The sequence below is a fragment of the Fukomys damarensis genome, unplaced genomic scaffold (assembly GCF_012274545.1).
Source record: "Fukomys damarensis isolate Sample0158 unplaced genomic scaffold, DMR_v1.0_HiC HiC_scaffold_28, whole genome shotgun sequence".
Taxonomy (NCBI): Eukaryota; Metazoa; Chordata; class Mammalia; order Rodentia; family Bathyergidae; genus Fukomys; species Fukomys damarensis.
In genome coordinates, this window is record NW_022900940.1 from 36,804,884 (window position 1) to 36,818,327 (window position 13,444).

Genomic DNA, 13,444 nt, shown 5'->3' on the forward strand with positions numbered 1-13,444 from the left:
CAGGTTTGACCCGCGAAAAAAAAAAAAAAAAAAAAAAAAAAAAAAGAATTTAAAGATGACAGCAGCAGAGCATTAAATCAAGCACAGGGTCCTCTGAGAACACACATCACACGACCGTGAGGTCAGCCCCACTCCTGAGATCCTGTGGTCAATACAGCAGCACAATCTGCACAGAACCCTGGGCTCTGCACAGGACTTAGACTTCTGGGCAATTCATCCCACAAGTCTGGCCACTTTTCCAGGTGACAGCCCTTGACAGTGACTAAATGTTCTGAATGAGATGTCCCGTTACAGATGTTATCTTTGAAATGCTACTGATTATCGAGTTACTACCTACTGGTCATCATAAATTCCATATCAAACAAATTTCCAAGCCACTTTTCTTTATTCAAACTAAAGGGAGAAGTGCAGTCTTCAACAAGGTGGGCCAAAAAAAAAAAAAAATGACGTAAAACATATGTGTGCACATGGCTACATAGTCAGGGCAATGGCGGTGTTAAATGCTCCTCAAAAGTAAACCTGCAGATATAATATATAACTCAAAGTATGGAGCCAGTTTGCTCTATTTTTATTCCACTTACACATGCTGCTGTAAAGGAATGAAACAAGAGTCTTTTCTTCCAAAAAAAAAAAATCTTGGGGGAAATATGACCCAGTTAAAATCTGAGCCAAATGTATGAAAAATACAATGCCCAGAACTTCTGTTTCCAATGAATTCAAGGTGGGTGTCCAAACGAGAAAGCCCCCATGCAGGTCTCACTGGGATAAATGATGCCTTCATCCTGCTATGTGAAGAAGCTGGAGGGAAAGCGGTCTTCATTCCAAAAGTGATTTTGACAGGTGAAAGCTCAAATGTTTAACCAAACTCCTGGAACAATAAAAAGATGGAGGATTGCCCAAAAGGCCTCCCCGGGCCCCACCTGTAGGAAACAGGAGACTCCCCGGGGTTGACAACGAAATGCTACGCGGGTCGCAGTGTCAGTGTCAGACCATCGCCTTGGATCACAGAATTCTCAGCCCTGCATGTGCTCTGCAATGTTTATGCTGATGGCAGACACAGAATCGAAATGCAGAAGAAAGAAAAGGCCAGATGAGCCGAAGCTGCTTCTTCTTGAGAGCCACTTTTGTAAGATCAGCCAGGGCCCAGCCTCCCAGAACCCACCTGGATCTCGGCCTGCTGGAGGCTTCCCAACCCCACATCCAGCCATCACAATTCCCACATAATTCCTGGCTCTGTACCATACTGACCATCAAACCACACACATTCTCTCAAACTACTATATTAAGCAGTGTTGCTTTTACTTTTTTAGTTTTTTAGTTTTTTGAGACAGGGTCTCACTATGTAGTCCAGGCTGGCCCTGGTCTCACTTATTAGGAATAACTGTGCCTCGGATAAACCTCACTGGTTATGATAATGCCATTGTGCAAAGCTCTGAACTCACTGTGTAGTCTAAGCCAGCCTCACACTCGCAGCAATCCTCCTGTCTTAGCTTTGAGAGTGCTGGGTGCACAAGAGAAGCAGTTTTTGTTCGTTTGGTTTTCTGATTTTCTTGAAATAGGTTAACTATGTAGTTTAGGCTAGCCTCAAACTCATGGAGATCCTCTTGCCTCAGCCTCCTGAGTGCTGGGATTGCAGCGTTGTTTTCAAATGAGGGCAGTAGCTTTTTTACTTTGGGGGTGGGTGGGTAGAAGATTAATTTGAGCTACTACATTTCTGGGATGGAATTTCCCCCCATCATTTCTGCACATTGGTTCCCAGTCCTGTACAGCAGTATTCCATGGAATAGGGACACTTAGGGGACAAACCAGCTATTTTTAGGCATTTTTTTTCCATCTCTGCTCTTATCAGGAGGGGCCCGAACCCTACAGCCTCTATCCATAGCATCCCTGGAAGCCAAGGCTGGCACCTTCTCACCAGGCTGTCAGTGATTTACAGGGGTGACGGTGGTAACCCACGAGGACAAAGGCAATGGGTCGTCCTTTGACCACAATACAGCAGCTGCCCAGTTACAAACAGCACCAAGAGACTGCAGGACTCAAAAGAACAACAGTGTGTGCACCTGAGGCTGTCACCAAGGCCACACCCGGCACCATGAGCTGGCCATTTGGGTAAAGGATGCCACGTCTTCTATTCCCTACCACCCAGCTCTACTGCCCTTTGGGAGGAGGTGTGGCAGAGTGATTCCAAGAACAGGCTCTGGAACAAGCAGCTCAACTAGTTTTGTCACTTTCAATAGTCCGCCCCTCTCTGAGCCTGGTTTTCCATGTCTACCAAACAGGAATGACTACAGTCAACAACTTGCCTGGGTCGCTGTTCGGAGTAGGTTTGGTGTAGGTAGGTTTGAGAATGCCAAGAGCTGAGCACAATGCCTGGCACACAGTAGGCTGTTCATAAACATCACCTCTCCCTCCTACACTAATTCGCCTAATACGTAAGTGCTGCTCTTCCTCACAGCCCAGAGCCTGGGAGCCATCATCCAGTGCTATGTGCAAGGAAGAAACAAAAGTGCCCTGTGAACTAACATGTAGTTTACGTGTTCCACCTGTCACTCTCTGAGTCAAGTGATGCATCAGGAGGGCGAGGACCCGGCTTTCCTGTTGCAAGCAGACACGGTGGCCCAGCGTACTGCTTTAGGTCTGAGGGCTCTGCGGGGACACTACCAAGCTAAGCAGCTACAGAGACCCCGAGTAGTGCGCTCCTGGATTTCAGTACTCTGGTAGGTTGAGGCAGGAGGGTCACAAGCTTGAGCCCAGCCTGGGCGACTTAGTGAGACCCTGTGTCAAAATAAAATTGAAAGATAAAAGGACTGTGGGTGTAGCTCGGTGTGAAGGCCCTTGGTTCAGTCAGTTCAGAGGGAGATGAACATGGCCTGAGGTCCTCAGCAAACACTTGGGAACTGAACTACTGACAATACCAGATCTTTCTGAAACAGGATATGAGGCTACAGGCAGCCCAGGTGGGCTAGGAGTCCAGCCTTCCTGGCTTCAAAAAACCCCTAAACTCCCTTGATTCTTGGCTCCCAATCTGCTGGCCTGGAACTTCCATCCCACTGCCTCTCCTGCAACATCCAGCTCTGCAAAACTTGAAGGGGGTCCTTGCTAAGTGTGGCTCACAGTACATGTCCTGGTCTTCCACCTACCTCCCACGGCTGGGGTCAAATAACCACCCCTGGCAGCACACCTGCCTCTGCCCACAGGGTCAGCTCCACAGCCGGGAAACAGGCAGACTTTGCCGTCCCCACAGCACAGCACACTTGGCTGCCTGAGAGACAGGCTGGCACATGCTACAGATGTTTGCAAAACATAAGCTGGTGACTGTAGTCCCAGCTCCTTGGGAGGCTGAGGCGGGAGGATTGCTTGAGCCCAGGAGTTCCAGGCTGGTCTGGGCAGCACAAAGATATTCTGCCTCCCCAAAAAAAGGTACCCAAGCAGCTTCTTCAGACAGAATCCCGAACCTGCTCCATAACGTGTCCACCTCTGATCCCCTATGGGAAACAGAACGCAGCACTGAAGCAGGCCAGGGGACGCTGGGGAAGGTGCAGGTGGGCTACAGCACCCACTCTGCACCTTGGTTCCCTCCCCGTGGGCTGGGACAATGCCGGAACATGAGCACAGGGCTGCCGGGAGCCCAAACGAGGAGCTCAGCTACACTCGGACTCCCACAGTTTTCAGCCAACACTAATCTTACTACTCTTATTCCCGTCCCTGACTTCCACGTGCTCTTATCAACCCTGAGACATGAAACACACAGGCAGGAGGGAAAATGAAAACTTAGCAGTTGGAGGTGGGGGCTGCGGCTTACGCTGGGACTTCTGGGCAGCCTTGGCCATGACGAGGTTGAGCCCGCAGCAGCAGCAGCAGCAGCAGCAGCAGCCCACACAGGGCAGCTCCAAGGCCGTCCCGACTTAGGAGCTCAGTGACCGACATCCCCGGTCAGCTCTGCAGTTGCTCTCCTTACTGCCTCCTTTCAGAGCTGCACGGCAGCCTTCAAGTGCCCAAACAACAGGGCTGCCTGAACCGAAAAGAGGAGGTGACATTTTCCTCAGCTTCTCAGAGAAAATCTACTACAGACGCAGCCCATCCCTCTGAAACTAGGTTAAGGAAGATCCACCTTGGTCAGCTGCCCAGGAGCGGATCACAAGTCAGCAGGTTCAATGGTCCTTCCACGTCTGTTTGTTTTAAGTCAGCACTGAGGATTGAACCCAGGGCCTTCACACTGAGCTACAGAGATGTATAACCATGCGACTCACAGCGCTGACGACTGAAGCCCATGTAAAATCCTTTCTCCCCTTTCACCTCCCAGCCATGTGGCTCCTAGTAGGATTTCTCTCCCAGCCTCCAATCGGAATTCACGGTGTGGCTGTCTCTCAATGGAGAACGAAGAGTGAAGCTCGGGGCCCTGGACACAGCGGCACCCTCCAGGCAGGGGGTGAGAGAACCGGGTGTCCCGCCACGCTGAAGGCTGGAAAGTAACGCGTCTCACACTCTTTCCATTACTGCTCTTCTCGATTTCTTTTTCCACCTCTGTGTCTTTGTTATAGCAGTAGAAGTGTAACAAGGAGATGCTCTGGGCTTTGGAAGACCTGGAGTTATGTGGGCCTCCTTCAACGGGTAAGAGAAAATACAGACCACAGTAAAATAAGGGTGGCCTGGTACACAGGGGTCAGCGGGGTTTCAGATTCTCTTCAGCTTCGTGAACTGCTCAGGGGTTACAAAGGAGCTGTCGGGTTTTTACACATCACCCTATCAGGGGTTCAGGTATACTGAGAGGTTCACTCAGAAAGTCCTTTTATGTTAGTAACTTTTCAAGAAATCATGCACTAGGCCATGGTGCTGTGGGCTGTGAGGCCACATGGGGATCTCAGCAAGAAAGACTGCTCAAGTATGCAGGCATGGGGAACCCCAGCCTCGAGGGAGGCAGAGGCAGGAAGATCACAAGTCACAAGTTTGAATCTCACCTCAGCCGCTTAACGGGACACTCGCTCAAATTTTTTAAAATATATTTTAATATTATTTTAAATCTTATAATTATATAATTAATATAATATTAGAGTAATATATTTAAATACAGCTATATATTTTAAATGGCTGGAGATTTGGCTCAGTGGTAGAGTACCCCAGGGTTTGATCCCAGGTACCTGGGGGGAAAAAGTCCGCTAAAATATATTATCAGTGTCTACCATGAACAAGACACATGGCATGGAGGCTCAACTAAAACGATTATCGTGCAGGGCTTGGGATTTAGCTCAGTGGTGCCGCGCCTGCCTCGTAGACACAAGGTCCTGAGTTCGATCCCCAGTACAGTCAGGGGAAGATTATCGTGCAGACTGGCAATGCCTGCCTCAGGCAGGGCACAGAGGTGGTGGGAGTTCTCTGCAACGAAACTGAGTAAACACACCCAAACCCCTGACCTGAGATTTCCACTACAGGCTCAAAGTGCCACGTTCCTTATGCATAACCTCACACGTCAAGTCTCCTACTTTGCAAACTATTCCTTCTGTTTTCTCTCAATTTTTGCCTGAAACAGCTGGAACAATCTATTTCATAAATACCTGGCTTTTATTTCAACATGAAGAGTTAGTGAACTTTTGGATCATAAACCCTAACCTATTTCCTGGTTAAGAGGAATGACTTTATTTAAATAGCTTCCTTTTCAATGCCACTTCTGAAACAATTATTAATCGCTTTTTAGAATTACATAATATTCAACAACAAAGCCACACTAAACTAAACCATAAGTGAGATGGGTATATTATAGGGACTACAGTACAGTAAGTACCCTTCCACTTAGTATTACTGAGAAATCTTCAGAAAGTTAGAATGAAGACTGTAACCTTATCAGAAAGGTTAAAAAGAGAAAGGAGACATTCCACAACAGGCAAAGCAGTACACTATGAAGCCAGGTTTTGAGCTGAGCATGGTAGCACACACCTGTAATCCCAGGACTCTGGGGGGCTGAGATAGGAGGGTCACAAGTTCGAGTTCAGCCTAGGCAACTTAGCAACTCAATGAGACCCTGCCTCAAAATAAAGCATAAAGGACTAGGGATGCAGCTCAGTGCAAAGTCCCTGGTTCAATCCCCCCCTATTGCAGTCAATCAATCAATAAAGACTCTAACCTCCAAGCTATCGGTTCCTACACAAACTCATTCTGTTGCCGCCTCCAGTTCTCCTGGGTGACTGACAAGAGAAAGCCCCCAGGGACTCTGCAGCGTAAGCACAGAGCTGAGCCCAGCCAGCATCCAGCCGCTGGAGGCTTGGGCTCAGCGCCTCTGGAGGCTTGGGCTCAGCCTGGCGTGAACTCACAAGGGCCCTGGCTCCCAGCTCCAACCCCCCAGCCCCCAGCACACTGAGAATGCATCCAGCTGAAGTGACAAGGCTGGCTGTGACCCGAGGTCCTCGTTCCCTGTTAACTCTAGGCCAGCTGTCATGTAAGAGAGGCCACCTCCCTGATAGGGAGCTCACTTCCCTGGGAGCGGAGCCAGAGCCACAGCCACGTGTGGCCCGAGGGGAGTCCTTGAGGAAAGGGCGGAGGGTAAGAGACCAAAGAAAGCACAGCAGCTGCAGCTCCTGCAGCCTCTCCACCTGCACCCCTTCTGCAGCCTCCAGCCCCACCCTGTGAGGGTGCCGTCCTTGGTTAATGCCATTTTACAGGTGACATAACTGAGGCCCGAAGAGGCAAAGCCCAAAGTGACTTTTAAAAAAATTTTTAAAACAGACTTTACTGGGTTTTTCAAAGAGCTGCTTGAGGCTCAGAGCAAAATCAAGCAAAATATAAGAGATTTTCAATAAATTCTTGACTTCCCCCTACTTTCAACATCAGGCACCAGAGCAATGTATTCATTTAAACTGTTGAATCTACTTGACATACCACCACCCAAAGTCCAAGTTTACAGTAGGATTCACTCTTTGCTTGATCTTAGCCAAAAGGCTGAGAAGTGGCTTTTTTGGTTTTTTGTTTTTTTTTTTTTCCCCCAGTACTCAGGATTGAACTCAGGACCTTGCGCTTACAAAGCAGGCAACTGTGCCACTGAGCTAAATCCCCGGCCCTTACAGGTTCGCTCTTGATGTGTGTATTCCATGGGGTTTTGACAAATGTGTAGCGGTGAGTATGTGCCGTGATGGTCCAATGTGACTTTTAAGGAGAGCCTAGATATTTCCTTACCAGTGCCCACAACCGTCCTCCGGCCACCTTCCTGCATCTGTAGCGTGCTCGCACGAGGGAGAGGGCAGTCATTCACTCACCCTGTGCACGGGAGGCTGAGGACTGTCCCACAGCTGGAAGGCACAGTGCTTGGAAGGGGAACCAAGCTTCTGCCTCCCAGGGGGGCCCAGGACTTGCCCCTGCCCTAATCACCTCCCCATCCCTGACCTTCAAGGCTGAAGGAGAAAATGAGGTGCAGGGGCCGCAGGTGAGGGAGCATAGGCTCAGCAGGCTCAGAGCCAGCGCCCAGTTATCCTGCTCTAGGCCTCTCCCATCCCCTGGGGCTGGGGACTGCAATGACCTAGGCTCTGTCCCTCTACCCAGAAGCTTTCCGGCGCTGCCTCACTGCTCGCCTGGAACCATCCTCGGTCAGTTCCTTGGAGAAGATGAAGCTCCGCCCTAGGGACTCAGTCACAGCCTGCTGTTCCTCTGGACAGTAGGAACTGGGATTGCGGGTATTAATGAAAGCTCAATTTGTTCTTCTCTTTTTCTGAACTGGGAGAGGGGAACAGGACCTCGCTATACAGTTCAGGCTTGCCTTGAACTCACTAAGTAGGCCTTGAACTCAGGGATCATCCTGCTTCAGCCTTCCAAGTGTTGGGATTATAATCATGTCCCACCAACCCAGCTCTTTCATTCTTGTTCTTTTGGAGACCGGTCTCACTTTGTAGCCCAGGCTGGCCTCAAACTCAGGGCCATCCTCCTGCCTCAGCTTCCAAGTGCTGGGATTACAAGCGTGCACCAGCATGTCCACCATATTCTTATGTTCCTGTACCAACAAATACTTCCTTTCTGCCTACCGAGTGCCAGACTCTGCGCACTGGATACAAATGATGCTTTTTTTTTTTTTTATCATCTCTTTTGAACCCAGGGTCTTTACGCTGAACTATATTCCTGGCCCTTTTTAAATTTTATTTTTGGTTTTAACAATGGGACTTGCTAAATTACATGGGCTGGGATTGAATGCATGACCCTCTTGCCTCAGAGTGCTGGGATTAGAGAGGTGCTGAAATCGCACACATGTGCCATCAAGCCTGACACAAATTATACTCTTAAATAAATTAAACTGGCTCTAGAATGCTCCACAAAGAGATGGTGACATTATTACAAACGAAAATGGGTATGTCCAAAGGACAAACACAGAAGACCTTATTTAAGAGAAAAAGGATGAAAAGGAAATCCTGACTTTTCCCTTATACTAGGCTATCCACAGCAGACTTGCAAAAGTCGGGGCTGCTACAAAGCAAGATCAGGTGGCTTCCCTGGTTGGAAAGGAGAGAGGTCAGAGTGAGCGCGTTTCTCTTAACTCGCCTCTTGTTACAGGACTCATGCAAGATCCTTACAGAGATGGCAGCCTGCCCAAAGAGTGTGAAGTCATAAAAGGAACAAGCTTTCCACTTAAAGTCTTGAACAGGAATCAAACTGAGGGAAATTCCGGATAATTTACAACCCCTGGCTCTCACCACCAACAGAAAGAGGATGGAGTAGGGGAAGAAGTCCTGACTGCACACAGGCGTCCTTGCACGGACATTTGGGCTGCTTCTCCCCGTACTCAGCTCGGCTGCCAGCTAGAATCTGTACCTCCAAAAGCAGGCCTTTCCAGTCATGTGGCACAAGATAGTATCCGAATACATGTCCCACCCAGTCCCACCAGAGCTCCCTGCAAGGAGTCCCAGCCCGGAAGCGGCCACCTCCCAGCAGGAGGAGCCCGGCATCCATGGGGGGACAAGGGCGGGACCTGGGCTGAAAGGACCAGAGGCCAAGTGACCCACGTGTGCCGACCACATCAGGAGTCAGAGCCCAGGCACTGCCTGGGGGCAGAGAGCTGGGGCTGAGCTTGGGTCGGGGCTCTGTGTTTATCTCGCCCGACCGCACAAGAAGAATCAAAACGGAGCGCAGCACCCATCAAGCCGTTGTGACATCACGCAGTAAAGCAGGCCGTGCACTGCCCGACAACAGTTCGACTACAGCAACGGGGCTGTATGGACTCTTATTTTTCGATGTTCATTTTTATTCATGTATTTTATTAGTACATGTTTGCACTACACAATGATTACATTTATCGTGGGGAGTTTGTATATGTACATAACATCTTTTTTTTTGGTCCCTGTCCCTTCCCATCCCTTCCTGTTTCCTCCAACTTTTTTTTTCCTTCTCAGTACAGGGATTGAACTCAGGACCTTGCATTTGCCAAGCAGGGGCAGCACCAGTGAGCTACGTGCCCAGGCCTGCTCCAACTCTTAATCCCTTTCCCATTTGAAAAAGCTCCATTTCCATTTTTTTTTTCTTTCTTGAAAATCCCTTTTCTCTTCCTTCCCTCATCCCCTCCATCTCTATACTATTACTTTTTCTTATAAAAAAATATAAATATAAGTTTGGGGACCAACAGCGCCTCTAGCTAGCACTGTGAAGGTTCGGTGCCAACCCATTCTGGGCTGAGGCTGCTCAGAGCCAAATGCCCCGGCACCCAGCACCCCAACACTGCCAAACATTCCATCTGCTAATGACCCCAAGAGCCTGCGAGAGCCCCAGGATTAAGGCTGATAGAATCAAGATGTTCCCTGCTCTGTGAGCTGCTGAATGAACTGGCATTTTCTTAAATAAAATCTTCAGGCCACCCCAGACTCCTCTGGACAGATTCCTGAGCGGTCTGCAGGGGCCAGGCTGGGCCACTGCTGACAGAAAATTAAATGTGAGGTCAATAAATTCAACATGAAGCACGAAGTATACAAGAAAGTCCTCCAAGGTGATTTCTTTTTCTAAAGGGGAATGGGGGGATTGGTAGTGAAGTGATCTTTAGTCACTAAAGCAGTTCATGACAACAATATAATACAGAGTATATAATATGAATACCTCCCTGCTGCTAAGTAGTTAAATAAACTTTACGTGCAATAAAAATAACCGGCTGCTGCGGAATGAGGAAGGTGTTTGTGCCGACAGGGACAGGCACCGTGCTGTACTTACTACGAGAGGGAAGAGGGCAGCTTGCAGAAAAGCATGGATCCTGCGGTCCTGTTCTGTGGAAAGCACAGCTCTGCAGCCCAACACGCCCACCCGTGTTCTCTCAGGCCTCGGCAGGAGATGGGTTTCCATTTGTTATCTGCTTCTGAATTATTGACTCAACTTTTAAATTTCTAAATTGTACTTTTTCCTTTTATTATAAACATTGGCACATACATGTGCTGAGGAGAAGTGTTATAGCAGAATCACTTGTCGCAATGTGCGGGCACTGAGGCGACAAAATCGGCAGGCTTTGCCCAGTGGTGAGAGCAACCTGTCCGGCAAGTTTGCATCTGAGGAAAGGGGCTGGGGTGCTAGATAAGAAACAGCTCCCTGGGAGCTGTGGTGGCCCACGCCTATAATCCCAGCACTCGGGACTGAGGCAGTAGGATCGCTGTGAGTTCGAGACGAGCCTGGGCTACATAGTGAGTTCCAGGTCAGCCTTAACTATATAGTGAGACCCTGTCTCAAAAAAACAACAACAACAAAAAAAATTCCTTCAGGCCAGGTGTGGTGGCACATGCCTGTAATCCCAGCACTCGGGAGGCTGAGGCAGGAGGATCACTGTGAGTTCAAGACCACACTGGGCTACATAGTGAGTTCCAGGTCAGTCTCAAGTACATAGTGAGACTCTGTCTCAAAAAACAAAAAATAAACAAACAAACAAAAGAAAAAGCTCCCCAACCTCACCATGCAGGAAGGGGTGGCCCCACACCCATGTGACTTTCACTGAGGGCAAGGCTGCCCATCCATAAATGAACACCCAGGTGCATCGCAAGTTTACCAGGTTGTCTTTGAGGATCTCCTTTGACTCGGGATTGCAGTGGCCATTCCAGTGCCTTCCCATTCCACATCACACCCTGAACAAACAGGCTCGGCCTCAGGAGATGACCCCTGCCCCTTCCAAAGAGCTGACCGGGGGTGACAAAGATTATACCCCAACAAGAGGCAGCTGGATGCCTTTAGACATGTTTTTCAAGCCAACAACAAAATCAATCACCCACCTAACTCCCTCCCTGGCACCTTAAGGCACTCTCCATTAGCAGATGCCCACCTCAGTTTCCACCACTGCTTTAGGAGGTATCTTTGCAGCTCCATCTCCAAGATTTATAAAAACCGATGAACAAGTAAATTAACCCAAAGTCACACAGCTACTAAGCACTGTGGTAGGGATTTGAACCCAGGCCATCAACTCCGAAATCTGCTGCTTACCATTTGCTCTGGAATCCGGAACAGCCACACAAAGGAAGAGGCCCATACATGGACATGATGGGGTCACAAATGCTTCAAAAGCCATGAAAAAAACACCAGGGAGGAAAAAAGAATGCTGAGGGTTACATCACCCTCCTAAAAGAGATTTATTGTTGTGCCCCTGAACTCTGTCCCATGAAAAACCGCCCTGGCAGTAAGATAAACAGAGTAAATACACAGCAGGTCAGCCTTGCCGCTAACAGTGGAACACATTCTCACATTCCTGAGGCACACTGTCCAACTGCAGGGCAGGCGAGGGCCACGCGATTGACTGATTAATGTCCATGGGTCGCCCCAGCACCAGCCACTGCCCGACTGAAGGCTCGCACGCAGGCAGCCCGTCTGTGTATCACCAGTTTCTGCCTCCATTGTCTGTCCTGGAGCCGGAAGCTGCCTCCCAACTCCACCTCTTGGCCTAAAGCTGGCCCTGAGGAGCACTTGTCCAGCGACCGTGGACCACACATCAAGCTGGCCCTATGTTTGTACCACATGGGCCATTTATTAGAGCTTTGCTTAAATCGACTCATTTGTTTTTTTCTCTTCCTAGATTTTAAGCAATTATGTGTGTGAAATCATGGCTTTGACACGTAGCTGTGTTCTCCAAACACACATGAAAATACTTCTTATAATTTTTAAATGTTGCTTGTGTAACCCTGAAGATTATCTGGAGAACTATGTCTTTCCGGGCATCAAACTCAGGACCTTGCACTTTCGAGGCAGGCAGCGCCACCCCTGAGCTAAATCCCCGGCACCCTGGAGAAATATGTCTTCCACAAGGCTGTGGGCCCGGGGTTTGGCTCAGTGGTGCCACCACCAGCCTCACAAGCGCAAGGTCCTGAGTTCGATCCCTGGTTGTACTAAGTGTTTACTGGTTTTTCCCAGACCAAAGGGTTTCTGTGGCAAAGAAACTGCAGACACGCTAGAATGGGAACAATTATTTGTTTTTGAAGAGCCTCACTATGCTGCCCTGGGTAAACCTCTGGGCCCAGTGACCCTCTTGCCTCTGCCAGGCTTGCACGTTGAACAATTTTCAAACTGTGACAGGACTTCGGAGGACTTTTAATATGCAAATGCACACTGCCAATTCCAAAGGATTAAGACAGCACGCCAATTTTCCAAACATTACTGGACTGGGAAATTTTTAAAATTCCATTTCAAAGAATAACAACATTCTACAGAATATACTTTGGAAGATTCTACCTTAAACTGCTCTGTAGAGCCTTCACAAACACTTCTCCTAAACAGTCCAAGAATCTGGGAGGTCACATTTTATAAAGCTGGTGGGTGTGAGGTGAGAGACTCAGGAAACAAGGAAATGTCCTACAACTGCATCTATGGCTGTGATTAAGAAATTCGCACCCTGCTGTTTGGAGTCAACAAGTTTTGCCCATAAAGGATAGAGAAAGCAGGTACTGTTCCTAATTGAGGGTGCTAAAGGGAAGCACACCCTTCTGACACCCCTTTACCACCGTGTTTGTGAAACTGGTGATAACCAACAACCAGCTCAAAACCCACACAAAGAAACATCAAAACAGCTCTCTCCCATTGCAAACAGTAATTCTTACACAACAGGCAATGACTGAAAGGATTTCAGGCCAAAACCTTCCTGGGTTTGCTTTAGAGCTTCTAATGTCAAAAGACAATACACTGCCAAGTGGGAAGAGGCAGAGACGGAACCCAGTCATTTGGACCCTGTTTAAGCTGGCAGAAGGCGAAGGAGTCATCCTGAATGGGCAACTGGAATATCAAATTATGTGACCAGAGAAAGCTGCAGAACCTTCACTTGAGTGCCATTTAGTTCTAAATTCCTATGCAGGGGACAGAAGAGAACTTATTGATAAAAGTTAGTATGAATTAGAGCCAGGCTTTGCGGCCCATGCACTCAGGAGGCTGAGGCAGGAGGATTACCGCAAGTTCAAGTTTGAGGCCAGCCTGGGCTAAATAAATGGTGAGTTCAAGACCATCCTGAACTACAGAGTGAGACCCTGTC

The 13,444-nt window shown here is 48.7% G+C and overlaps 1 protein-coding gene across 5 annotated transcripts in view; it reads right to left on the minus strand.

Moving 5' to 3' along the window:
• The window catches only part of Flnb (filamin B), a 96,325-nt gene extending 84,796 nt beyond the window's left edge, over positions 1-11,529 (minus strand). For 4 of the 5 annotated variants that reach the window (XM_010612759.3, XM_010612758.2, XM_010612756.2 and 1 more), the window contains exon 1: positions 11,416-11,529. In XM_010612759.3, coding sequence (XP_010611061.1) covers positions 11,416-11,500 — 85 coding nt within the window. In that variant the 5' untranslated portion in view covers positions 11,501-11,529. Of the gene's footprint in view, positions 1-3,802; positions 3,846-11,415 lie in introns of those variants that run through there. The other variant, XM_010612757.2, reaches the window with a different exon arrangement.
• Positions 11,530-13,444: the final 1,915 nt, after the last annotated feature.